Consider the following 23,744-nt stretch of genomic DNA (forward strand, 5'->3'; position numbering starts at 1 on the left):
TCTGTGTCGGCTTTGGCATGAAGGAACCCGTTAGGTCTGTCCATTACGAAGCACTAAATGGTTGCATCCCTGCTTCTGCTCAGCAGCCTTCTGGCTTTTCTTTTCCCTTCTTTTCTTTTGATTTTCTTCTTATTTTTTTTTTTTTAGATGATGACCTTTAAAGCTGCTTACGTTTTGTAGCAAGTTAGGATGACTTATTGTGGCGAAATGAAGTGCACTACACCTGAGACATAAGCCGTTGGGAGCTTACGGAGATGCGGAATAATGGCGAAGCTTCCTGTCATCAAGATTACATGAATGAAGAGAGCTATTTGTGATGAGAAGAATGTTATAAATGCTGCTGGATCCCACATCTGGCCAATTTCTCTTGCGACCAAAAAAAGGACCTACACATCTCATTATCTGCCTGGTTCGGTACTGAGTTTACATTGAGCTGCAGAACTCGAGGAATTCTTCACAAACATAAAATATCCCAACTACAACCACGCTCTGTCAACTAGCAAACCGAGCTGCAAGTCGCAACGATGAAGGTTATCGGTGCTTTGGTTTCTCTCGTGACGGGGCTTTCCCTCGTTGCAGGGTAGGTTTGCTATACACTATTATTCCTCTTAAGATCAAGAATCAAAGTACAAGATGTTGATATTTTCAGTGCAACCGCCGACACGACTCTCTCATACAACCCCGGAGGTCCAATCCAATTTTGCACCTCAACCCTCACCCGGCTTGGAACCTTCACGCACGGGCCCACCTCTACAACCTATAAGCACACTTCCACGTCTGCCAGCTCCCTGGACTGCAATGGTTGCTCATACCTCTCAGTGACAACGAAAGACCTTGGAGTTGGGCCGGTACGCTCTTCCCTTATTGAAGATCTCCCCTTTATTTCATGCATACGTGGAATATACATTCTCCTCATGATCTATAAAAGAAAAATATGAACTGCACACTATTACCGGCAGTCCACTGATGATATATTATTTATCTAGCCTGTCAAATACACTACGACTGTGACAAAGCCAGTCACGACCACAACGGAATTTGTCTGCGCCACTTCAACGTCTTAATCCACCGAAGCAAATACATCCCTCTCCGATTGAGGCAACTGCTCAACAAGACACTGGTATACTGCGGGTTGTATCGTGTATGATGTTTTGCAATGGATGTTAAGGAGGTGCGCGTCAGTTGGAGAAGGAGTCGCAGGGTTGCCTTGAGAATTGTTGAAGAACAGAAACTAGCGCTGGATAACTCCGATGTTGTGCCTTAAAACGAAGGTTATTGTTCATTCCTTCTCATTTGTTTCTGATTCGAAAACAACCACGCTCCTTATAAATATAGTTATAGTTCAATATGAATGCTCGTCCAGACGTTGAATTAAGATTATCAAATGTTTTTAGTGACTCCAGGTTGAATGGTTTCAAGCTTCTCAGACAGCTCCTTCCAGAATCGTTTCTGGATCTCGGCACCCTCTTCGCTCGTGACAAGCTTGGATGGACTAGAGACAGTGTTAGTAACCCACTTCGAGAAGGATTAACATGATGCTAAACTTACCAAACAACCTTGCAGGTGTCCAAGAATTCGCCATGCGTCTCCTTACCAGCATTTGGACTAGCTGCGTATACCAAAGTTCGACTACCAGCCTCAGTAGTCCTCGCAAGGAAGAACTTCAGTACTTCTACAGACAAGGCGCCTTCCCGTGTAAGCTCGGATTGGCAAAGACCAGGGTCTGTTAAGTTGAAGACGACGCTTGGCTTTCCACTCTTATCCATGCGCTCCGCTAGTTCCCGACCCGCGAAAACCTCGAGGAGTTTTGAGAGGGGATATCTGTCATTGAGAGGCTCGTTAGCTTCGCTCAAGTATCAACGAGAGAGATTCTAAAAAGTTGTATAGGATAATGGAATTGTACGCTCTAGACAAATGCATGACAGATACCGTACCTATCCGGCATATTTGATGTCTTCTCGTCATTCAGAGCGTCAAACAAGATAGGAGCCGTCCGTTCCTTGAACTGAGCCTGGTAATGGATCCCGGAAGAAACCACAGCTAAACGGGGCACAGTGCCGAATTTGGCCGCAGTCTCTCGTAGCTTTGGGAGCATTAGGAGCGCCAAGAGGAATGTGCTCACGACATTAATGGTAATGGTTCTCTCATTGCCTTCAAGCATTGAGAAATTATACGTGGCGATTCCGGCATTTTCGAGAAGAACATCCAGGCGTTTCAGTCCTTCGGCACGTTTGGCGAATGCCTTGACAGAGGCATAGTTTCCCAGATCCAGCTCCCATACTTCAATTACGCCGTGACGATGGGTGGTCTCCTCAATTGACTTTCGAGCATCTTCTCCACGTTCCACGCTTCGAACGGCTAGAATGACCTTCTCGGCACCAAGTCGGACGATATGCCGAGCGGCCTCTTTTCCAAGGCCCGTATTGGAACCAGTTACGATGACGGTTTGTCCAGAAAAGTCATATTCTGGATAAGGAGGAGTTGAAAAGAGCTGCGTGTAAAAAAAATGGGCAACAGACATGGTTGCGAGGCACGAATCTTCTTTTTTGGGCTTATCAAAAAAAGGTAAAGTGTTTGGTTATATGCTTGGGATGAAATGGAGATACAGGGCAATGGCCGCTAAGGGAAGGAACCTCGTCGCATGGTGGAAGAAGATTGCTAATTTATAGAGGGAAATTCGTCTTTACTATACCCCCTTATCCCCGTCATCGACTGGAGAGGATTCAGGGTTGTGACGTCCATGTTATGACAGACTGCTCCACAACCCCGCCGCTCTGGTTTGCACCATCCCTCGAAGCAAGGAGCCGATGTCTTATGCAGCGGGGTGCAATTATGAAGCAATCAGACCGGCTCGCGCTCGACATGGCTTAAGTGGCTATCGTAATCCACACTGGACACGGAAATCAGAGGCGCCTGATCCATGCATCGCAACCAGACTCCATCGCAGGCAGAAGCTTGACGAAACTTTCCCAGTATGTGTATTGCGCGTGTCATGACTTACTAGGCTAGCAAAGCGGCAACACTAAAAAGTTACATTTTAGCACCATGCCCAGATCCGTCGGGGAGACTTTGATCCACCCTTTGCGTCAATGAGTTACCTTAATAATGCTCTATCTGGTATCGGAGTACATGTGAAGTCGGACGTTGAATTCCACCGACTCCAGTTTAGGAATAGCTCAGCCACGGAGCTAAAGCTTCATTGAACCTGCAAAATCCGGGGCACAATGGATATGTAAATTCCATGGAGTGTTTCTCTGAATATCAATGAAATGAAATTAGTACCTAACTAGAATAGCGACGACAAATGAAACGATCCCATTCAATACTGATGTTTGTAGAATGACATTCATGTGAGAGAAGTCATTGACCACGTGACTCGCGACATATCATCTGTTTCAACCTCCGCTAAGTACAAAAGCTATAAGCCCTGCTTTCAATTATCTAACTTCCTCGAGTCACAGATGAGTCTTGGGGAAAGTCTTTTGAATGATTTCAGGAACTATTCTCTTTGTTATTTCATCTCATATTCATCTCGCTCTTTGAGTGTGTCCTTGCTCCCTTCTTCAAGTTCTCATCTGCTCCTTCCTCATTTCTTGTCGCCTCAATCCTTCTTGATGAGCACCGTTTTGTTGCTTGCTCACTTTACTTGCGAGGGGAGTCGCGCTCAGCTGCCTCACTTGCTTCTTTGACGGGAGATAGCGGTGTCCCTCCCCTGCTCGAGATGCGCCGACTATGAGGCTGGGGTGAAAAGTCCTGATCTGATCCTCTGCGGGCGAGCGTGCTGAATTGAGAGTCACCGCGCCTTGCCGCTTGAAAGATATGTGAAGATGGCGGAAGGGGACGTCGCGGAATTGTGAATTCTGTCTGACTCTGTACAGGAAAATTTCCTGGAGTTTCACTGATGTTGTGACCGCGGTAGGCACTATCTGCTCTGGCACACCTCGCGTTGAACTCTTGACTTTGGCGCATCGGGTCACCACCTGCATTTCCCATCTGAAATGGGTCACTTATGAAGCTATTCTCAGAGCTTTCCGCCGACTGGCTGCCGCTTCTCAAGGGCTCACTGAGAGGAAGATTCAATTGGGATTGAGACCATGCTCGGTTTCTCAGTCCATTTGGATCAGTGAATGAAATAGGGTTCTCGCGAGGAGGAAGACCAAGTCTCAAATCGGTGGGGTCAACCATGGCGTGGGTCATCTCATCCCAGCCAGAAGCAGAGTTCTCGCCTTGAGAACTGAAATGGGGAGTTTGCTGCGGCCTTGCAGATTGTTCGCTTTTAGCAGTCACTTTACTCTCCGATTGAGAGTATTTTGATTTTTCAGAGGATCTGGGCATGTTGGCGACAGTTTCATAGCTGGAGGATGGGGTTTCATTCTGAGAAACATCTGAGTCGTTGCGCCGCAAAAAGGCCTGCGAAAACCGATGCCTGAGCCTGCGCAGAGGAGGAGGAGGAGGAGGAGGAGGAGGAGGAGGAGAAGTCGAATTGCGACTTTCAAGACTTGGATTCAAATCTGGCACTGCGACCAGATTGTTGTCTCCAACTAGGTGCGGAACTGAAACGCTTCTCTGTATGAACAAATCTCCGGGAATCTCTCCAGCGTCGCTGCTCAGGGACGTTCTATTGGAGATATTTTCATATCTTTCTCTTCTGGAAAAGAATCGTGACGCTTTTTTAATCAGTCGCAGCTTTCTATTTTCATTGCTGGCCATCTCAGGGCGGTGAGGAATGCTGTCTTCATTGCTGTCGAGGGATTGGCTGTCGGCCTCTTCTGGGTTGGGGTTGGGGGCTGGTCCGGAGTGAGCGGAAATGGGAGCACCTTCGGGGTCTTGGCCAGGAGACGCTGATGCAAGAGTAGGAAGAGGAAGGTGACCTGGTAAAGCTGAAATCAAAGCCTCGGGATTACCAGTCTCAAAAAGACCCGGTGTCAGATCCGGCCTTGAGGACCCAACCAGGACTGGGTCTCCAATGTTCATTTGAGGCCTGCCACCCTGGTTTCGAATTTGTCAGTGTTACGGCTGGCGAGGGCCGATTGACGATACTTACAGCATCATCCTCGCGGCCGCGTCTCTTAAAGAACTTCTGCAGTTTACTCATTTTGATGAAGTGGATGTATGGAAGGTTCAGTGCTTGGTATTGTGGGAAGGAGGTTCAGATCGATGAGATGAGTTTCAAGTTCGGATGGGACCTATTTCATCCCTCTCATTTTTCAACAATTCATTGTGGGTGTCTCGGCGGTCTAACTGGGTTTGGGCGTCACGCTTCGGCTGAGGAAAACTTCACGATGTTGGACCGTGGTGTTGCGGCTCTGCTCCTATGCGTGCTTCGTGTGATTGCTAACCTCATGCTAAAACTTATATGACAGCATTGATGCTACACCAATCAGGAATCCCGGCCTCTTGAATTGCCATTTTGCCATCCATGGATAGCAAAATGGTAATTTATTATCTCGATCAGCTTGGAAGCTGAAGCTTCCTAGAGCCATTTCACCTATTCGACGCTTTGCAGGTATTTTCGAGTGGAGCGCGAATTATTTTGCTGCGATCTTTCAAGTCGATATATTTGCTTTGCAATAGATGATATACTTCATCTATTTGATTCATTATCTACGAAATAGCTTGTCTATTTCATTGCTTTGATTTCTAAGCATGGCTAGAATTAAAAAGTCTGCGTTTCACTGTTTAAGTTTTTTTTATTTCCTTGTTAAGATATGAAGAAAACGGTGTCTATCATCCAATTTTACCACACCTTGCATGACAAACAAGCCAGCGAAAAACGCCGCCTTATATTGGGTGGATTTAACTCAATGATGTCGCAACAATAATGTGCCGATAACTCAGCTCTATTTCGAATTTAACATTCTGAGATGCTTAACACAAATGAGTCTACGACTGCGATAAATATGCCATTCAGGTTGAAGCATTGGTCTTGGGCCTTTCCCCCTCGTCTAACGTCGGAACAAAGAAAGTTGAATTGAATAGTTGCACCATTCGCTCTCGGCAGCGAACAAAGAAATAAACCAACAACACTTGCAAACTTACTGGTTGGCGCATCATGCACTCTTCTTTATTCGCAGTCGGTAATATGAAGATCGCATTTGCCAGATCTCGGTCGTTTCGTTACTTTGAAAACATCCACCAAATTCTTGCACATATCACCAACGCCGGAGCCAAATTGAGAACATGGACAATGGCGGGATTTTTAATTTTTTCCGGATGCCGGGCTCTAGAAGAAACTCTAGCAACAACACACCGACGACCGGCAGAAATGCGCAAAGCACTCCCCAAGGGCCGGCGGTAGAAGGCACACCAGGCGCAGCGTCAGCAACGAATCAAGGGTTAGGACAAGAGTACGTAGGAACTCCTGTTATCTTGAAAATGTCCAAAGCCGTGTTTAATCATACATGCCAACTCACTATTCGGCAGATCTGCTGCTGCGGATATTTCTGGAGTACCGTATCCGGTGTTGTCAACTCCTCCGGAAGGAACAGCACCAAATGAGGAAGAAAAGCCATATAATATTTGGTCGCCGCCAACACCAAAAGGGCCGAAAAGAGATAAAGGAAAGGGCGTAGATCGCGATCCTCCTGACCCTGATCCATCGAATCCTCAACCCTTGGCGGCCGATACAGATCCGGCAACTGGAGTTCCTGGTCAGCTTACTGCCCGTAATCTGTCGCATTTAAATGCACAAAATGCAGGAGGCGCAGTTGAAAAAGCAGCTGCAGGCCCAGACCCAAATGATGCTCTCAAATATGCTCGAAAATTTCTCTCGAGCGAAGATTTTCGCACCCATGCCGGATTCGACAACGAGCTCGAAAAAATTGACACCTATCTCCGTCAATTGAGTGACTGGGGAACGACCTGCGACCTCTCGCTCTACGCGCAAGTTCAAAGCATGGTGCGCGTTCATAGAGAGCGCACGGCAAATCCTGAAGAAGCCTTCACTCAATCGCCCGTGGACTTTTCTAGATTTTCAAGATTCAGTCAAAGGCTACCCACTTCTCATGGGATCTTCAGTCTTGACGATGTCTATGGCCATCTGAGGGACGATCATCCGCCCTTCAGCCTTGATGCAAGTGCTGCCCAAAAGCAGTTCATCTCAGATTTTCAATCCGCTGGCGAGGATGGATTTCACTACCGCCAAATCGAGAGAACTGCTTATAGTCGAGCCATTCAGCAGCCCGACTCGCCCGCGAGCCCGACTCTGCAAGACGACAATGACGACAGTCGTGCAATGGTTCGAGGTCGACGTCGGGCATTCATTCAAATCGGCCTGAACGCAATGGCGACTGGCGAAGAGCAACATTATGCTGGTGGTTGGCAGTATCGAGTTGTCGCACTACCGCGTGCTCCTTTGCCGTTGCCGCTTGAACCGCAGATGTTCCTCTCCGCTCATCCAGAGAGCCAACAAATGCCGAGTTCAGACCCGTTCCAGTACACAAACAAGTATATACAATTCCAAAAGGACAAGAGGTTCTGGCAGTTCCACATCAATGACGAACGGCGCATGCTTCGAAAGGGCTTAGAGCAATCCGGCGCACGAGTCGATGAATCGACTGAGCCCCTTGTGTTTGAAAATCCCACCCATAAGCAAGAGATTCTAAGGGCCAGAAACCGACTTCGCCTGGAGCGCCTGACGAACTTGTATTTTGAGCTCATTATGGAATTTTCGATCGAAGATTTTGCAATCGGATCTGTATGTGCTCTTTTTCTTTTCCTCCTCCCTTTCCTCTCTCTGTGTTTCTTCTTCACGCATCACTCCCTTTCCCTAAAATTTCCACTACGTCGCAGTATCGACAATCAAATCGACTGTATCCAGCTAACAGCGGTATCGTACTCCAGGCATCAAGCGAAGTCCTCAATAACGAAGAAACAAGCTCCAAGGAAAAGCTCGTTACCATCCAAAATTTTGCCTCCCTGGACGAAGGAGCCGCCGTGCGTGAAGGTCTGCGTCACGGCTTCGGGGGCGCTCCTCTCTCCGTCAATGAAATCACTCGTCTCCGCCAAGCCCTCAAAGACAAACAAACTTCCAACATAACCTACGCTGATACGGACGACCTCGTTGCTCGTCTCGGCCGCGAACTCGGTGCTATGATCCGACAATTACATCGTGAAGATGAATCGTATGCCAGTCTGCGTCGAAAGCTTCAGAAATCTGCGCGCGAAATTGCAAGTATCCGCAACCTGTCGAAAACGCCCTTACTTGCAAGTTCTCCGCAATTCTCGAGCATTCTGGATATTGCCCAGCCGCTTGCCCTTGCCGATGGCAATCCCGGCTATCAGTTGAACTTGACATACAAGCAAGCTTGTCGTCTTCTGCAAGATAAGATTGTCCAAGAAAACCACCGCCTTGGACAAGGAAATAAGTTGGACTTTGCGCATATTTGGTCCTTTGTCCATGACATTCCTCCCAGTAGGAAACGGAAACGATTCTTCTCGCTGGATAAGTGGCCTACTCGGGCCTCTGAGAATGCTCCTTTTATTTTCGGCCGTTCTGGAAATACCACCGCTGGTGCTGGTGCTGGTGCATTGTTTCCAGAAACACCTGGTCGCGGTAGAGGTAGCACTGCCCGTGTTGGTACTGGCCCTCGTCCTCGTCCCGGTACCGCCGCAGCCGCCTCGTCGCCATTCAAACGCCCGAAAGTATCTGCCCAAGCAGCCCACGTATCCCGTTCGCAGCAGCCTCCCCCACCACACGCACCCCAGGAATTCCAAATTGGGAAAGGCACATTCATGCCCCAGGAAATGAAAGACTTTGAATTCAATAAACATCGCCATGTCTTGTACAACCCGCCTGATCTCAGAGAACGCCATATCAAAGGCCTTCCGGTGTTTCCCTTTGGTGAGACGCGATATCATGAACGGCTGGAACACCGCCTGATAGAGGAGGATTTGGCAAAGCGTATGATCATTTTCCTATTTTATCATCCTTTTTCTTACTCCTCTCCCTCTCTTGTCTTTTGCCCCCGTCCCTTCTTCCCGGCTCTGTCCTGTAATTTTTTTCCCCTCTTCTTTTCTTTTTCTTTCGCTTTGGAAATGTCTTGCCTCTGTCCGCCTCACAGTCTCACAGCCTCAGTCTTTCCACTTCGACAATCCCTATTGGTCGAACCCTGTACTTCAGGCTTTGGCTGGGATATCATTCGAGGAATTACTCCTGTTTCACGTTAATCTCACATCTCAATGTTCTCAATGTTCTCAAATGAGGCTAACTCTGCACAAACAGGCTCAATATCATCCACGAAAGATCAAACCCCCCAGACGCGCCGCAAAGACCAGGACCTGATGGAGCGCAACAAGTTCCAACTTCCCGATGTTACTCCCGATTTGGACGTCAACGCGCTCAAGACCGCGGGGGTGTTCATTCCGGGGTTCATGTCGTATGTGTATGATCAGGAGCAGGAGCAGGAGCAGGACTAGGACTAGGATTAGATCTTAGTGTTTTTTCTTTCCTTTTATTTTATTTTCTTTCTATTTTTTTTTTTTTTTTTTTAAATAGTTTTCCGATGAGCTTTTACTTCTTTTAGCTTGTCCCTCTTGTTCTTGGGGATCTAACTGTCTTCTGCGTTTGGTTTGTCATTTTTATGTATTGGATGATAATCTTTGTCGGGCTGAACAGAAGAGAAGAGGGGGGAAATATTATGGCATTTCAAGAGGATCCAGATCCCGCCTGCTGATGGTGTTTAGATATGGCTGTCTGGCTGACGGGTCGTCAACCTCGCTGGTTGGGAGAAATGATCCAATAGGTACTTGCTGTAACGGACTCGAATAGTTGTTTACTGGGGTCAATTTCATGAGCCTTTGTTTTTTCTGGGTTTCTGGGTTGGTTTGGCGAGGGTGGGGACCTATGAGTGCGGGGGTGTTTTGACAATAGGTCCGGAAGGATGGCGTAGGCTGTAGTACTGTATGGCGTTTCGTAAGTAGATGGATCTGCTGCTGTTGGGACTGTGATTGATCGATTCGTGTTGCTAGACATTGATTTTCGCAATGGGACCACCGAGGAGCAAATAAACACAACAAAAAAACAGAATAATGGACCAATGATTTTGAAATTTTTATGCGTGTAGCTGTCAATTAGCGGTATCCCTATGCTATGTACAGCCCTACGCATAACACATGAGAACAAATCTCTTTAGAAAAGCAACCCAAACACACTAAACGCGCGAGCTCTCCATTTAGTAACGCTTGCCCTCGCGGAGGACATCGCTGTACTCCTCCAGAGGGTTCCGGATGAGCTTGGTCTCCTTCCACAGGTTGGGGGTCAAGAAACCGTAAGTGTTGGAGACGGCGGTGAAGGTAGCCTTGAGGGTGTTCTCAAGAGTCTTGGTCGAACCAGACGAGGCGGTGTAAGCGTCGTGGACACCAGCAAGCTGCAAGAGACGCTTGACGGCGGGGGAGGCAACAAGGCCGGTACCGCGGGGAGCAGGGATAAGCTGTTTAAAAGAGAAGATTACATCAGCAAACATGTTTCTTCCCATTTTCGAATCCAGCCCTTTTCCATTTCTCCTTTCGTGTGGCTTGCTCTTTCTTTGAAGGCCACTCTATTCGTTGTGGGGGTTTGAAGATTTCGGGGTAAACGTACTCTGACAGTAACACTGCCGCACTTGCCGGACTCCTTGACGGGGAGAGAGTGAGGCTCTCCCAAAGAGGTACCCCAGTAACCTCTCCGGACGGGGACGACGGAAAGCTTAGCGATGATGATGGCGGCACGGATGGCGGTGGCGACTTCCTTGGAGGTCTTGATACCGAGACCGACGTGGCCCTCAGAGTCACCGATGACAACGACGGCCTTGAAACGGGTACGCTGACCGGCACGGGTCTGCTTCTGGACGGGCTTGATCTGTAGTGATAGAAAAAACAAACGTCAACTATCGGTATCCTTTCAAATTTCTCCAATTGTTTCCTGTTGCTCTTCCTCCTCTTCTTTTCTCAAAATACCCAAACCCTCCAACCAAATGCGCCGTTTGCGCAATCTTCTTCTATCCGCACGGGAAATGTTCGGGAAACCGCCCATACCTTCATAACCTCATCCTTGAGCTTGGGAAGGAAGAAGTCGACAATCTGGTACTCCTTGACGGGCAGAGAGTGCAGGTAGATCTCCTCCATGCTCTTTATCTTGCCGGCCTTGACAAGTCTGCCGAGCTTGGTGACGGGCTGCCATTCCTTCTCCTCACTTCTGCCGGCGCCACGGCGGCCACGGCCACGGCCACGGCCCCGTCCACGGTCACCACCTCTGTCGCCGCGAGTGCCGAAGCCTCCTCTCTTGGGTGCGTCAGCCATGTTGTGCTGAATTGACGACTGTCTGGGGACGTTAGTTGAGGCGGTCGAGTTGCGGAAGTTCGTCGTCGTCGTCCTCGTCGGGCAAGTCGTTAATTCGAGTGTCTTTCGCGAGAATTAGTGGGGAGCGAGCAATGTGTGTGAACTATACCATTCATGGAGTGTTAAGCGAGGGCAAGCCTTCCGAAAACCCTCTCTGCCTTATCCCCCATCGTGTGATCCCGACATATACAACCATTCGGTGTCCTTTCTATGTAGACAATGCTCAGATAATGGAAAGTTTTAAATATATCTTCACTGTGACTGAGAATACATCCTCCTTGATATCTGAGTGCAGTGTGAACACTTTGATACCACGGCAATCAAATCACTTAGGTACGTTTAAGGGCAGCCGTGGTCAGGTTCTTCCCTCGTTTCTGCTACCGCTCCAATCTACGCGAGGGACAGAGCTACAAAGGTACTTAGAGCCACATGGGTCCGAGGGGTGCGAGGGACCTCCGCTATCAGACTCAAGATTGTCTTTTTAGAAAACTCAAAGATAATTTGATGTCATTTGAATAAAGATGCATTCGCCAGGAATTACATGATAGCTCTGGCAATTTATCTTGCGCTCAATATTTGGGTATCAGTTGAAATGTGATTCGGTCGCCCGAGTGGTGCGCTCTAATGTCTGTCCATCAGACTCCGCGCCGTGCTTTCTTCCCAGATATGTCTTGATCAAGTAAGGCTTGTAGGTCGGGTCAAGACGATCGTTCAAATCATAAGTCTTATGAGACATTGCCCTACAGCTTATGTTTTCATCGTATGTCTTCATGCGCCGCGCTCCCTCTCTAATTGCTTTTGTTCTTCTTCGGGAGTTCGCGTCCGTAGTTGCAAGGCGTGGATGCCTCCGTCACGGGACATTTCATCTTGCAGGAGAGCATATACCATCCGGTGTCGCGCAGGTTGAGGCTTGCCTTTGAACGCCTCTGAAGTGATCATGACCCTAAAAGAACGACATGTTCAGCCGTGGTACGGTGATGAGCTGCTAAAACGCCGCGAATCGTCTCACCTGAAGTGAGTCTCTTTTGAAGTACTCCCTTGCATTGCCTTATGGTGGGAATGAAGATGAGAGTCATTGAAAATTTCAAGAGAAGTCGGACTGAAGGCTGATGATACCTGTTTCCAGAAGCCTTAATCAGTTCCCATTTCTTTATCGTCTTTATTGAATGATGCTCACCCGAGACTTGATGATGTCTTCGACCGGTGTCAAAGATGAAGTCATTGTTGACATGGGTCGCTTGATAGCTGCGACCAAAAGTCTTTGAAGCATTGGTTTTCTGTACACCCTTCGACGGCGTCCTGTGACGGCGATCAACAGTGATTCTTGTCCGATGACCGCAGAAGTAGTTGTACCCCTGCTCTCCGAAACTGAGCGCTTTACGGCATCGGGAAATCCCCAAATGCGTCGGCCCGAGATAGCGAGGCGGAAACTCGGGGCAGAAATGTTGACGTCCCCAAGGCTTCCAGTAACTGTACATACCTCCGCTCTCTGCTTGCTGTGACATCCATCGGACTTGCATGGTTCAAGGGGGTCTGAGTACATCGTTCCCCATTATTCAGCCTCATTCCAGCCTGTATACTTCCGTACATATTATCTACCTGCATGGTATCCTCCGGGTGAAGTAATTGCCCGCCATGATCGCCCTTAAATTCTCGCGGGTCTCTCCCCTCTCCGCCTTTATCCCTCGAAGAGCTTCCTCACTATATTATAATATCCGAATGGCCTCCACTTTGCCGCGCCTGCCCATTTTGGAGGCAATTGCAAATCATGACCCGAAAAGCACCGCCGTGATACATTCGTTATCGGGGCGCACATTTACCTACGGCAGCTTGTTGAATGATATTGCGGAAGCCAAAGATCGGTTGCTCCAAGCATCAAACCGCAATTCGATCGAGGGAGAAAGAGTAGCATTTCTTGTCGAGAACGGATATGATTATATAGGTACGCTTTCTCCCTAAATGAGCTCTGCGAGAATGGCATTCCTAAATAAGCGCTCAGTAACTCTATTATCTATAATGGCCAGCCGCTCCATTGCGGTCCCAATGTCGGCTGGCTTCCCTGCTAGCGAACTGCAATATATAATTGATAACAGTGACGCAATGATGCTTCTGTCGTCTGGTAAATTCCAAGGCAAGGCTGAAGAGGTAATGAAAGGTGAAATGAATAGGGAGCCTATTTTCCATCTCGTGGAAAAGAAGCTAGGAGCCAGCGTTGAGGATAAAAACCTAAAATTTGAATCCGCGGATGCCGAGGCAGGCACGGGCGGAATGATGCTTTACACATCAGGAACTACGAATCGACCGGTGAGTAATTATTTTTCTTCTCCAAGATGGGCTCGTCATTTTCATTTGTTGAGACGTGATCACGCAGAAAGGAGTTCTTTTAACACAGTCAACTCTCTCGGCGCAAACATCTTCCTTACTCGAAGCGTGGAGGTATAGTCCTAACGATCATCTGCTGCACGTTCTGCCGCTGCATCACATTCATGGAACGGTCAATGCGATATTGACGCCCTTGCTCGCTGGCTCTACTATTGAATTCATGTTCCCATTTAATGCCAGGGCTGTATGGGAGCGCTTAGCAGCTCCCTTCTTGCCACTGGAACAGCGCACAACTAGATCATCTGAAAAGATAACTTTCCTCACTGCTGTGCCGACAATTTATAACCGACTTCTTTCGTCGCACAAGGATTTGCCTCCTGAAATTGAAAAGGCAGGGCGAGAAGCCGTCTCGCCGCAGAATATGCGGCTGAATATTTCCGGATCAGCTGCGCTACCGACGCCGACCAAGGCTGCGTGGTCAGACTTGAGCGGAGGGAATGTGCTGCTCGAACGTTACGGAATGACGGAGGTTGGCATGGCCCTGAGCTGTGGGCTTGATTTCGGCGATCGCGTGGACGGAAGTGTTGGCTGGCCATTGCCACAGGTCCAAGTCAAACTGGTCGACACAGAAACGAAGGAGGTGATCAAGGAGTCTGAGGAAATCGATGAATCTGGAAAAGAACGGGAGGGAGAGATACAATTAAGAGGGCCAACAATATTTACAGAATATTGGAATAACCCAAAGGCCACATCGGAAGAGTTTGTTGAAGGCGACGACGGCAAAGGCAAGTGGTTTAAGACGGGAGATGTTGCAATCAGACGGATAGTAAACGGGGCAGGAAAGTCGGATCAGCCGTGGGCAAAAGGACCGATGTATTTCATTCAAGGAAGGAAAAGCGTGGATATCATAAAGACAGGTGGCGAGAAAGTCAGTGCCCTGGAGGTGGAGCGTGAGTTATTATCGCTGTAAGTTTTTTTAACACCTCACACCACGGTTCAGGCTCCTCAATACTGATTTTTGCAGGCCTCAAATTGCTGAAGCCGCCGTTGTCGGACTTCCATCCGATGTTTGGGGTCAGAAGGTTGCTGCTGTAGTTGTACTCAACCCTGAAGCAGCTGACAGTGGACGAGGAGGTAAAAAGTGGGGCCCAATGGATATGCGGAGAGCCTTGAAAGACAAACTTGCAAATTACAAAATTCCTCAAGAGCTCAAAGTCATCGAAGGAGGTTTGCCTCGGAATGCCATGGGTAAAAGTAAGGATTCCGCCTTGTATTCGCATTTCCGGCTTCCGCTAATTTATATTCCAGTCAACAAAAAGGGTTTGATAAAAGAGATTTTCCCAGAACAAATTCCAAATTAGATTTGTTTTGCGATGCCCTCTATAGACTACTTTTGATCAGCATTATATGGAATCATTAATTGCCAGCATGTGGCTTTTGACAATGGTGATTAAATGGTGAACGGTATTGTCTAAACCCAACCCGTTGCGAATGTACTACAAGAACTGCGTATGAGAGGCCTTCTAGACAGAATTTGCGACCAAGAAATCCGATTGCAATGTTTCTATCAAATGATGCTTACGGAGGATGTCGGATGACGTCTCTCTGGTCCGTTGTGTACGATTCGCTTAGGTATATAGGAAGGTGGCCGATAAAGAAAGTGCTTATGACTCCACTAATAAACCACTCCATTGTTATTTCGTTTCTCCTCATAAGCAGCCTGTATCAAATCCTCTGCCGGAGGCTTTAATATATATTGTGCCCTCTGGACTACTCCCTTGCCCAAGCCATGAGCTTAGAGAACCCAACCGCCGGTTCGCCGGCACTTCCGGAAGGAGTCTCGTCGCTTTTAGATACTGATCTCTATAAGCTGACAATGCAATGCGCCGTTCTTAAATATTTCCCAGAAACAGGTAAGAGTGTGCCAATAGTCTCCCCAAAGATATGAAGTTTCAACTTACATGCCATAATCAGAGGTTACGTACGCGTTTACCAATCGCACCGCAGACATGCGATTGACGAGAGGTGCCTATCACTGGCTCCAGAAACAAGTCGACAGTAAGAAAGCTATACACTTTGAGGCAGTAAGAATTAAGATCAAACTAACGGCTTTTTAGAGCTTGAAAATATTGCGCTGTCAGACGAAGAGCTCGGCTTTCTCCGAACCCATTGTTCCTACTTGAACGAAGCATACCTTTCTTTTCTCAAAGACTTTCGATTGCGGCCTACTGAACAACTGAAGCTCGCCTTCCGACCATTCAAGGACACCGGAAGCGACCAGGACCGGGGTAATGTGGAGATTGACATCAGGGGGCGATGGGTCGATACCATACTCTACGAGATTCCATTGCTGGCTTTAGTCAGTGAAGCTTACTTCAAGTTCTGCGATACAGACTGGAATCATGAAGGGCAGGAAGATAAAGCATATCATAAGGGCCTCACTCTGCTTGAATATGGGTGCGTTTTGTCTGAATTCGGAAGCAGAAGAAGACGAGATTATTATACCCAAGAGCTGGTCTTGCGGGGCTTGTGTAGGGCTGCTGCTGTGGGAGCGCAAAAGGGCTGGAAGGGCAAGTTGAGTGGTACGAGCAATGTTCACTTTGCCATGAAGCATGGGCTCACACCCGTCGGAACCGTTGCTCACGAGTGGTTCATGGGCGTGGCGGCAATCACCAATAACTATGAGCAAGCAAACGAAATTTCGTTGCGGTACTGGGTTGGTACTTTTGGAGAAGGGGTGCTTGGGATCGCATTGACCGACACCTTTGGCACCCCCACATTCTTGAAAGCCTTCAAGCAGCCTATTCCATCATTCTCTTCAGCAGGAATTGGAGGTGCGCCGACCTTGGCCTCTACCGGCGACTCCACCACACTGGACACTCTTACCAGCCTCGGTGAGACCAATCCTCCGCCGATCCATGCTCCAGTAGTGGGCGGAGAGACCGAAGCACAGGCAAAGCGTACATTCGCCCAGGTGTTTACTGGTGTTCGACAGGATTCTGGCGATCCTGCTGGCTTCATCAAGCTGATGCGGGAGTTCTACGATGAACAAGGAATCAAGGATAAGAAGATAATTGTGTTTTCTGATTCGTTGAATGTGGAACGCTGCCTCGAGTATATGCAGGAGGCACAAGATGCTGGGTTTCAACCGACATTCGGTGTCGGCACTTTCTTAACGAGTAAGTCATTTTTCGTGCTATTTTGCCATTAGAGATAGCATGCAAAACTCATTTGTATATTCCGAAAATGGGCTCGCTAACTCTGATATCTGGTAGATGATTTCACGAACACATCGAACGGCCTCAAGTCTGTGCCGCTGAATATTGTGATCAAACTTGCTTCTGCGGGTGGTCGCCCCGCTGTCAAGATTAGTGACAATATTGGAAAGAATACCGGCGATAAAAGTACTGTCGAACGCGTAAAGCGTCAGTTAGGTTATGTTGAACGAGATTGGGAAGGCGGTGATGAGACAAGTCGTTGGGGCACTCCTGAGAGCGGCGTGGAACGTCCGACCAGCGTTACAAATTAAGTCAAGCCTCGCTCTGGTAGTGGAGAACGCGGTTCATTCAGTACGGAAGATCGGACTATGGTAGTTTTAGACCAGTTCATCGGCGTCAAATATAGAGGGTGGAGCGAATACTCGAAGCTGAATAGCTGCGGATATTTGTTCGGGCTATTGAATGATTTTAATCTTTTTTTTTTTTTTATATAAATTTATGGTTAGCTATTTTTTTTTTTTTTTCTGAGTGGATATTGGGCTGAGTATCCCTACTGTCCAATGGACATGAATCTTTGGACGCATTTTTCTCTGGCGCTATTTTGATTATTGCAGCATATTTTAGATATTACAAGGGAAGGAGATAGATCCCACGAATGCCAGAGCTTTCCGGTTGTCGAGATTTCAGCCGGTAAAACGAACAGAAAGAAAATTAACTGGGGCGTATAATGACGGCACCAGAGATTGACGAGAAGAGAAGTATAAGCAGCGTCTTCACCCATTGCCGAAGACTCCATGTCAAGGGTTAGGTAAGGCTTTAATGTCCAAGAAAATATATACAGTCTTGTTTACTGAAGATGGAGACCTCGCTCAATAGCGCGACTTAGCATTAGCCTTGGATTATGTTTGCCACCTTTCAATTTTTGCCCTGCTTCGGTATGTTTTCGCCTGATTCCTACCTCACTCTTCCTTCCCCACACACGCTGCAGGATCCGATCCAAGGGTTTTCGGAACGGCGCTGACGCTCTGAAAGTGGTGCGGCTATGGAAGAATAATGAGCAGCAGTGTAACGAATCTTACACTTGAAAATAGTGCACCGTCTGCTTTCAATTGATGACATCTTGGTCCAATCGCCAGGGCATGTCTGAGCCTCGGACGCAGCGCGGATCGAGATCAGGTGGCAGCCTCTTCGGGCCATATGAGAAGCATCTTGCGCCTCTCTTTTTCTCAAGTCCGGTAGAAGAACTCGTACCTCTTCAGCTCTTTGGCTCGAATATGCTTTCCCAGTAAAATTTGACACGCTCACAGACTCTAGTTTTTCCAGTCCATGTGCGGAAGCTGGACTCTAATTCGCAGGCAGTCCACTTGATCTCTTCCCAGAAGCTCTTCTCAACGTCATAGCCGAATGAATCGATGATGTCCTCCGGGAGAAGCCATGCGCGGGAAAATTCACCATTAGGACCACGAGTGGGGTCGACTTCGCTGGGATCGAAAATGGTCGCTGGGTTGAACTTCGGATAGTGGGCATGTATAAAGAACGGACGCGGCATTGGAGCTACTTTCTCATCTTTGACCCGCCACAGACCCTTGCTCGTGAGATTATAGTCCTGCATTGGGTCGAACTGCACCATGGCCGAGCCTCCGAGACCGCCGTCAGCCTTGCGATGGCCGATGGGCTTCACACGTTCACTCGTTTGATAAAACGGCTCGCCAAGTGCACTGGCAGCTGCAATGAACGTATCTTTGTCGCCTTCTCCAGGACTGCCTTGGCCAAGAAGGGGGTAATAGTGGCTGGGGCCATAATAATTATAGTAAGTCGCCAACATGAGCGAAAAGTGATGCTGCGATTTGGACACGAGCAATTCTCCGGTCTCCGAGGACTGGCGCAGCGTGACCGGCGGCGCCACCTGCGCGGAGATGTTGTAGTACAGCGGAGAGGCAGTCGAGACCCAATAATCCGGCCAGAGAACGTAACCAGTTTTTGTGAAGGGTTCCGAGGTAAGTAGGAGTTCCGGGTCGTACAAGGGGAAGGCGTCCGCGTCGAGGAAGACAACTTCCTCAAAGGAGGAAAAGATCAATGCGAAAATCTTAAACTGATAGTGCTTGATCTCCTGCGCATTAGGTGCTTTGTCGAGTATTTCGGATAAAACGATACAGCGAGCATTGAGCTTAGGAAGCACATTATCACATATATGCGGCTCGTACTCGTCCGGCGATGCGAGAAAGACTTCCATTGGCAGGTCCGACCCAGACCGCCTGAGCATGCGCAAAGAAATAACCAACACTGGCAGATAGAAACCGCCGGCGGTGGAGACCAATCCCCGCGTGCCCGGCACATAGCACCCCTGAGGGATCTTCGTCTTGGCTGCATGGATGAAGCTCGAATGGGCTTGGCGCATCTTAGCGATGTCATCTTCAGACATCGCCAACAGATCCACCCGTTCCATTTCGCCCTTTGAAGGCTCGAAACCTATTGCGCCTGAGCTTCCAAGTCGCTCGGGTGACGGACAGTCTGGGGAAAACGCATCCAAGAGTGGTTGTAATTGTTTCCATAGCTGCACGGGGACAACGGGCTCTGATGAGGACGGTGCCGGATGATGCGGTCGTGGCAGGGAATGGGACGGCAGTGGCGACGGCGATTGTTTCACGTCCGTCGCGTAGTCGCCATGGCCTTCGAATCCAACGTCATGCTGTCTCGACGGGCTTCCTGGGGTAATGACATTCGGCGGAAGATCGAACGAGGCAGGAGGAGCGGCTGCGGCGGGAGATTGCCGCACATTTGGAAGAGACAGCCATTGGAATGTGAAGAAGAAAAGGGAGACCAAGCCGAGCGATGCCAGCGCGGCTTTCGCACGCGACGATCGTCGCAGATAGCCGACAACCATGATCGATTGATCGCGATCCTTCTCCAAGGACGAGCTTCCCGATGATATTGGGCAGGGATAGTTATCCTATCTGTCTAATTGATGATCGGTCGGACTATAGCAAAGGAAGGTTGACGGATGGGATAGGGGACGGAATCAAAGACGGAGGCGAGTAACAGAATGGTGTCCTTTTTGAGATTTAATCAGACCCTGAGGGTAGCAGGGCACCATTAAACTACGAGAGCACTCCCTCACTCACTGCTGCCGCGAAGCCCCCTCAGTCACGCTACGAGGAAATTGATATGGGGGGGCACTGCTCGCTGGATGAAGTTAAAACGTGGAGCCAAAACCGCCGCGAAGGGAGCTCACCGTCCCGTTCCGGTCACAGTAGCTCAATCTTTCCTCGACCCAAATGAGATAAGCTGACATCCCGCGCAGTTACGGCGAATAAACTAGGTAGCGCTGTTGCACCCAATTTTAGGAAGGGGTGGAATTTGCTTATTTTGGTAAGGTCCGAAGCTTAGCGAGCAGGCATACGAAGTATATTCCGAGAACACGCATCGGATCATCCTAGCTTCTGTCCATAGCACTACTACTAAGAATCAATCATTTTTCTGCCGTCAATAAATCCTTGTGTTATATTTTGGTGACCTAACCAGGGGTCGAATCTGGAACCTCTTGATTCGCAGTCAAGAGATGGCTCAATCAAATCATGCAGCAGAGAAGACCGAGATCAAAAAGAAGCTGTTACAATAGGTGCTACTGCATCCTCTGATGCTCTCATTTCTGCCGTCCTCACCCCGTAGTTCTTCAACACACTGCACGAGGCCAACTATACTCATCTTCTTGTTCAATATGGCAAAGAAGGGCAGCTCATTTTCAATAATAATTACATGTCACAGTGGGCAGAGCAATTGAGTGCACGAAATAATATTGAGATACAAGGCTTTGGGTTCAACAAGAACGGTCTTGCACAGGAGATGCACTCTGCCAAGGGCAATAATGGCAACGCAGAAGGCGTGGTCATAAGCCATGCAGGCTCTGGCTCTATTCTAGATGGGTTACGGATCGCTGTTCCTCTCATTGTTGTCCCCAACCCTTCACTATTGAATAATCATCAGATCGCGCTTGCGGAGGAGTTGGCATCGATGGGCTATGTGGTACATGGAAAATTGGCATAGAGTAACCCCGTCAATAAATCCTTGCGTTATACTCTAGCGCGGTTAGCGGGGTGTGGGCGACCCAAGTGCGGCTTTCGATTGCGGCAAGTTACGAGTGCAAGGGAGCAGCCCTTGCTATATTTAAACAAGCTCACTTAGCTCTAGCTGGCTAAGGCAGCCTACTCTACCGTAGATACGAGAAGCCTCAGTGAAGGGAACGAGGAACAGGTCAGGCTACCATCAAAAAGCGAAGAGGGCTCTTGACAGCTGTCACCAGATTGTAGGGTAAGACTGTTCAGAAATGTGGCAGATGAATGTAAATCTAAACGGGCTTTTGAATCAGTCATCCTTTGGATCATGTAGGCAGATTTGGCACAACGTCGATGCAGCTTGTCAAACCAACTTGTCATGCATCCTGCATTCTGCCTCCCCACGCCTCACTGGCCGCCTCTGCCCCTTATGGAATTTTCGCTTGTCATGCCGTTTCCGGAATCGAAAAGCGGTTCAGTGCAGCTCTGGGTTGATCTGATTGGATTTTTGTCCCTCGCTAACTCTAGCGAAGCTTTTTGCCTGTTTTCCTCCTAAAACGTTCCGTCTCGGCTTCCCTTGGCCCTTGGGGCTTCGGTGGGTTGGCGGTCCCTGAGTTTCGTGTCTGGGGCAAATCGCTAACAGTATGCATACCAAGCAAACTGCCCCAGACTAAGAAGTTGTTCGCGGGACACGAGGAAATACGTACACAAAGTGAACATTCCTACAATCTCACGTCTCACGCTCAGCCTCTTCCACGCCTCATTTTTCTTCAGACACTTTTTGGACCCCCGCCCTTTCACACTCGACGGTTGGGCAGGTCAATGAGATTGAGCGTTGCTTTTAGGAGCCAGTGTTCCCACGCCGAGAGAGATTACTCCAGGGAAACCCCTTTTCTTGTCCTGTGTTTAGACTGCTCAGGGGCGGATGATCGTGGCCGCACGTCTAAACAAACACTATGAGTGTGAGCGCCCTTGTAGAATGACGACGACAACAACAACAACAAGAAGAGCAAAATGAGTTCAATTTGTTATTGCTCTTTTTCCCACTCTGTCTCAAGACAAGATCATTGTTTATTTACTGTAGCTAATCTGGACATGTGATTCTCTTTTTAGTACGGAGGATATTCCCAGGCCCCGCCATACGGCCGCCAACCCGCGAATCTCAACGCATCAGACCCGAGAAGCAACCCATATGGGCCTCGTGGGGTTTCGCCCGGCGGGAACTCGGTGAGCAGGGATCCGAGTCCTTACTCGAATCCTTTTGAGGATGGTATTGCTTCCGTCAGACTCTACAGGGACTTCCAAAAAAAGATTTGGAGACTAATTGCGAAATTTAACCAGGCGCCAACGTGGAAATGCAGCCTCTAAACGACGGTCACAATGGCGCAAGCAATAGCCCGATGGCTATCCTTGACCAATGCAGGTTCATTGATCAAGGTATCGACGAAATTGACCAGAATCTCGCATCGCTATCCAACTTGCAGCGAGCTACCGTCTACGATCCCAACTGGAGTCCCAGCCCAACGTCGGAATCAAACCGCAGACTGGAAGCATTGAACAAGAAGACCATGGACCTTTACCGCCTCCTCGTCAGCCGGGTCCGGAAAATAAAGTCACAACCTGCCTCGCAAGAACCTCGCAACTCGGCCCAAGTAGGCAGGGTTGAGCGTCGCCTGAAGAAGGCTATTGAACAGTATCGGGTGATTGAGAGCGACTTCCGAAAGGAGATGCAGCAGCAGATGGAGCGACAGTATCGCATTGTCGCGCCGGAAGCCACGGACGCGGAAGTGCGAGAGGCTGTCCAAGACTCAAATCAACAAGTCTTTATGCAAGCAGTATGTTCATCCCTTGCTCCCGCGATGAACGACAAAGAAATTTTAACATGCTGTTCGTTTAGCTCTATGCGAGTGGCCGCCGTGGTCAGGCTCAATCGGTCCTCAGCGAAGTAAAGCATCGGCACGCAGCCATTCAGCAGATTGAGCAACAAGTCATCGAACTTGCTCAGCTGTTCAAAGAGTTGGACGAGATTGTTATGTTGCAAGATGCCTCAATTCAACGTATCGACGAACAAGGCGAGATGGTCCGCGAAGATGTGCAAAAGGCGACCGAGGAATTGGGAGGTGCAGTGGAGAAGGCTCGAAGCGCGAGGCGAAAGAAATGGTGGACATTGTTGGTTGTCCGTACGTTTGACCCCACTTCATGTGAGAATCAAGACGAATACTTGCTAATGCTTTCTCTCAGTGCTCATTCTCATTGTTATTGCCATCATTGTGGCCATCGTCGTCAAGACAATGACGCATTAATCATAATTCGCGACAGAAGTCTTCCGTTCCCCTAGGATGCCTTTGGTGGGCAATGGGTTTCGGTTTGGAAATTCGTACTGCATATTTGGGCGACTATTCTTTTTCTTTTCTTTCCACGCGCTGTTTCCCGTACACTTTGGAGGCGTTGACGGAATATTTGGTAGTTTCCTTAGATTGATTGTCAGTCTTTGGACTTGCATGAGGCACTTGTTTTCCGTTTTGCCTGCGTTGCGCATATAATACCAGTCTGCATAATCCTTTCGCTGTTTATCAAGAGTTTTACTCTTTTCCATGTCACTTTTCATATAAATTGAGTAAAATATGGTTAAACCAATCAATAGCGGCAATGCTGTGTCATACTCTTATCTATTCATGGGAGAAAAAATGCGGCCATCATGTTTTTATTTGAGGGAGACTATTAGGGCTAAAATAAATGGATATCAATTCATGGTTAAGCATATCAGCCTCGATGCTGTTCGACCCCCTGGCGGGGACAGCTGAAGTCAGAGGCGACCTCGGGGGAGGGTCGCTAA

The 23,744-nt window shown here is 48.6% G+C and overlaps 11 protein-coding genes across 11 annotated transcripts; 6 read left to right on the forward strand and 5 right to left on the reverse strand.

Annotated features, from left to right (window-relative positions):
- Positions 1-524: 524 nt before the first annotated feature.
- On the forward strand, positions 525-1,432 carry L228DRAFT_259471 (hypothetical protein; the record flags this gene model as incomplete). The annotated part of the gene is made up of 3 exons (XM_018334167.1): positions 525-580; positions 614-848; positions 987-1,432. The coding sequence occupies 3 exons, from the start codon at positions 525-527 to the stop codon at positions 1,062-1,064; spliced, it is 369 nt and encodes a 122-aa protein (XP_018189778.1). The 3' UTR covers positions 1,065-1,432.
- On the reverse strand, positions 1,102-2,664 carry L228DRAFT_91926 (NAD(P)-binding protein). The gene is made up of 3 exons (XM_018336967.1): positions 1,935-2,664; positions 1,549-1,821; positions 1,102-1,492 (listed from the first exon to the last, which is right to left on the reverse strand). The coding sequence occupies exons 1-3, from the start codon at positions 2,519-2,521 to the stop codon at positions 1,381-1,383; spliced, it is 972 nt and encodes a 323-aa protein (XP_018189779.1). The 5' UTR covers positions 2,522-2,664; the 3' UTR covers positions 1,102-1,380.
- Positions 2,665-3,439: 775 nt separating this feature from the next.
- L228DRAFT_245124 (hypothetical protein) lies at positions 3,440-4,366 on the reverse strand. The gene is made up of 2 exons (XM_018332091.1): positions 3,920-4,366; positions 3,440-3,853 (listed from the first exon to the last, which is right to left on the reverse strand). The coding sequence occupies exons 1-2, from the start codon at positions 4,333-4,335 to the stop codon at positions 3,643-3,645; spliced, it is 627 nt and encodes a 208-aa protein (XP_018189780.1). The 5' UTR covers positions 4,336-4,366; the 3' UTR covers positions 3,440-3,642.
- A 1,814-nt stretch (positions 4,367-6,180) lies between these two features.
- L228DRAFT_237176 (hypothetical protein) lies at positions 6,181-9,417 on the forward strand (the record flags this gene model as incomplete). Its single annotated transcript, XM_018330900.1, has 4 exons — positions 6,181-6,347; positions 6,424-7,696; positions 7,843-8,902; positions 9,224-9,417. 4 exons carry the CDS (start codon positions 6,181-6,183, stop codon positions 9,415-9,417), a joined length of 2,694 nt encoding a protein of 897 aa, XP_018189781.1.
- A 755-nt stretch (positions 9,418-10,172) lies between these two features.
- On the reverse strand, positions 10,173-11,277 carry L228DRAFT_266579 (40S ribosomal protein-like protein S2; the record flags this gene model as incomplete). The annotated part of the gene is made up of 3 exons (XM_018334881.1): positions 10,173-10,430; positions 10,580-10,837; positions 11,014-11,277. 3 exons carry the CDS (start codon positions 11,275-11,277, stop codon positions 10,173-10,175), a joined length of 780 nt encoding a protein of 259 aa, XP_018189782.1.
- Positions 11,278-11,819: 542 nt separating this feature from the next.
- L228DRAFT_245129 (bola-like protein) lies at positions 11,820-12,618 on the reverse strand. Its single transcript, XM_018332092.1, has 3 exons — positions 12,494-12,618; positions 12,326-12,432; positions 11,820-12,259 (listed from the first exon to the last, which is right to left on the reverse strand). Exons 1-3 carry the CDS (start codon positions 12,536-12,538, stop codon positions 12,085-12,087), a joined length of 327 nt encoding a protein of 108 aa, XP_018189783.1. The 5' UTR covers positions 12,539-12,618; the 3' UTR covers positions 11,820-12,084.
- Positions 12,619-12,818: 200 nt separating this feature from the next.
- On the forward strand, positions 12,819-15,160 carry L228DRAFT_245130 (acetyl-CoA synthetase-like protein). The gene is made up of 5 exons (XM_018332093.1): positions 12,819-13,258; positions 13,316-13,620; positions 13,688-14,604; positions 14,663-14,892; positions 14,947-15,160. Exons 1-5 carry the CDS (start codon positions 13,036-13,038, stop codon positions 14,997-14,999), a joined length of 1,728 nt encoding a protein of 575 aa, XP_018189784.1. The 5' UTR covers positions 12,819-13,035; the 3' UTR covers positions 15,000-15,160.
- A 166-nt stretch (positions 15,161-15,326) lies between these two features.
- L228DRAFT_255424 (nicotinate phosphoribosyltransferas-like protein) lies at positions 15,327-17,354 on the forward strand. Its single transcript, XM_018333888.1, has 4 exons — positions 15,327-15,551; positions 15,613-15,696; positions 15,756-16,817; positions 16,914-17,354. The coding sequence occupies exons 1-4, from the start codon at positions 15,428-15,430 to the stop codon at positions 17,165-17,167; spliced, it is 1,524 nt and encodes a 507-aa protein (XP_018189785.1). The 5' UTR covers positions 15,327-15,427; the 3' UTR covers positions 17,168-17,354.
- Positions 17,355-18,111: 757 nt separating this feature from the next.
- L228DRAFT_208896 (glycosyltransferase family 71 protein) lies at positions 18,112-19,254 on the reverse strand (the record flags this gene model as incomplete). Its single annotated transcript, XM_018329783.1, has 1 exon — positions 18,112-19,254. One exon carries the CDS (start codon positions 19,252-19,254, stop codon positions 18,112-18,114), a length of 1,143 nt encoding a protein of 380 aa, XP_018189786.1.
- A 1,288-nt stretch (positions 19,255-20,542) lies between these two features.
- Positions 20,543-20,909, forward strand: L228DRAFT_245133 (glycosyltransferase family 1 protein). The gene has a single exon (XM_018332094.1). It carries the CDS (start codon positions 20,613-20,615, stop codon positions 20,898-20,900), a length of 288 nt encoding a protein of 95 aa, XP_018189787.1. The 5' UTR covers positions 20,543-20,612; the 3' UTR covers positions 20,901-20,909.
- Positions 20,910-21,412: 503 nt separating this feature from the next.
- L228DRAFT_245134 (t-SNARE) lies at positions 21,413-23,665 on the forward strand. Its single transcript, XM_018332095.1, has 5 exons — positions 21,413-21,870; positions 22,022-22,178; positions 22,250-22,743; positions 22,806-23,088; positions 23,150-23,665. The coding sequence occupies exons 1-5, from the start codon at positions 21,865-21,867 to the stop codon at positions 23,209-23,211; spliced, it is 1,002 nt and encodes a 333-aa protein (XP_018189788.1). The 5' UTR covers positions 21,413-21,864; the 3' UTR covers positions 23,212-23,665.
- The last annotated feature ends 79 nt before the right edge of the window (positions 23,666-23,744 follow it).

This window comes from Xylona heveae (assembly GCF_001619985.1).
Source record: "Xylona heveae TC161 unplaced genomic scaffold L228scaffold_3, whole genome shotgun sequence".
NCBI lineage: Eukaryota > Fungi > Ascomycota > Xylonomycetes > Xylonales > Xylonaceae > Xylona > Xylona heveae.

Coding starts and splice junctions, on each gene's coding strand:
- L228DRAFT_245129 (XM_018332092.1), bottom strand. CDS start 12,538: ATGACTTCATCTTTGACACCGGTCGAAGACATCATCAAGTCTCGG. Junction 12,433..12,493: donor AAGACATCATCAAGTCTCGG/GTGAGCATCATT, acceptor TTCTGGAAACAG/GTATCATCAGCCTTCAGTCC. Junction 12,260..12,325: donor TCAAAAGAGACTCACTTCAG/GTGAGACGATTC, acceptor TCGTTCTTTTAG/GGTCATGATCACTTCAGAGG.
- L228DRAFT_245130 (XM_018332093.1), top strand. CDS start 13,036: ATGGCCTCCACTTTGCCGCGCCTGCCCATTTTGGAGGCAATTGCAAAT. Junction 13,259..13,315: donor GAACGGATATGATTATATAG/GTACGCTTTCTC, acceptor ATAAGCGCTCAG/TAACTCTATTATCTATAATG. Junction 14,605..14,662: donor GAGCGTGAGTTATTATCGCT/GTAAGTTTTTTT, acceptor TGATTTTTGCAG/GCCTCAAATTGCTGAAGCCG.
- L228DRAFT_255424 (XM_018333888.1), top strand. CDS start 15,428: ATGAGCTTAGAGAACCCAACCGCCGGTTCGCCGGCACTTCCGGAAGGA. Junction 15,697..15,755: donor GCTCCAGAAACAAGTCGACA/GTAAGAAAGCTA, acceptor ACGGCTTTTTAG/AGCTTGAAAATATTGCGCTG. Junction 16,818..16,913: donor TGTCGGCACTTTCTTAACGA/GTAAGTCATTTT, acceptor GATATCTGGTAG/ATGATTTCACGAACACATCG.
- L228DRAFT_245133 (XM_018332094.1), top strand. CDS start 20,613: ATGTCACAGTGGGCAGAGCAATTGAGTGCACGAAATAATATTGAGATA.
- L228DRAFT_91926 (XM_018336967.1), bottom strand. CDS start 2,521: ATGTCTGTTGCCCATTTTTTTTACACGCAGCTCTTTTCAACTCCTCCT. Junction 1,822..1,934: donor ACATCAAATATGCCGGATAG/GTACGGTATCTG, acceptor TCTCAATGACAG/ATATCCCCTCTCAAAACTCC. Junction 1,493..1,548: donor GACACCTGCAAGGTTGTTTG/GTAAGTTTAGCA, acceptor CACTGTCTCTAG/TCCATCCAAGCTTGTCACGA.
- L228DRAFT_245134 (XM_018332095.1), top strand. Junction 22,179..22,249: donor CTCGAATCCTTTTGAGGATG/GTATTGCTTCCG, acceptor AAATTTAACCAG/GCGCCAACGTGGAAATGCAG. Junction 22,744..22,805: donor AACAAGTCTTTATGCAAGCA/GTATGTTCATCC, acceptor CTGTTCGTTTAG/CTCTATGCGAGTGGCCGCCG.
- L228DRAFT_245124 (XM_018332091.1), bottom strand. CDS start 4,335: ATGCCCAGATCCTCTGAAAAATCAAAATACTCTCAATCGGAGAGTAAA. Junction 3,854..3,919: donor TGTGCCAGAGCAGATAGTGC/CTACCGCGGTCA, acceptor GACAGAATTCAC/AATTCCGCGACGTCCCCTTC.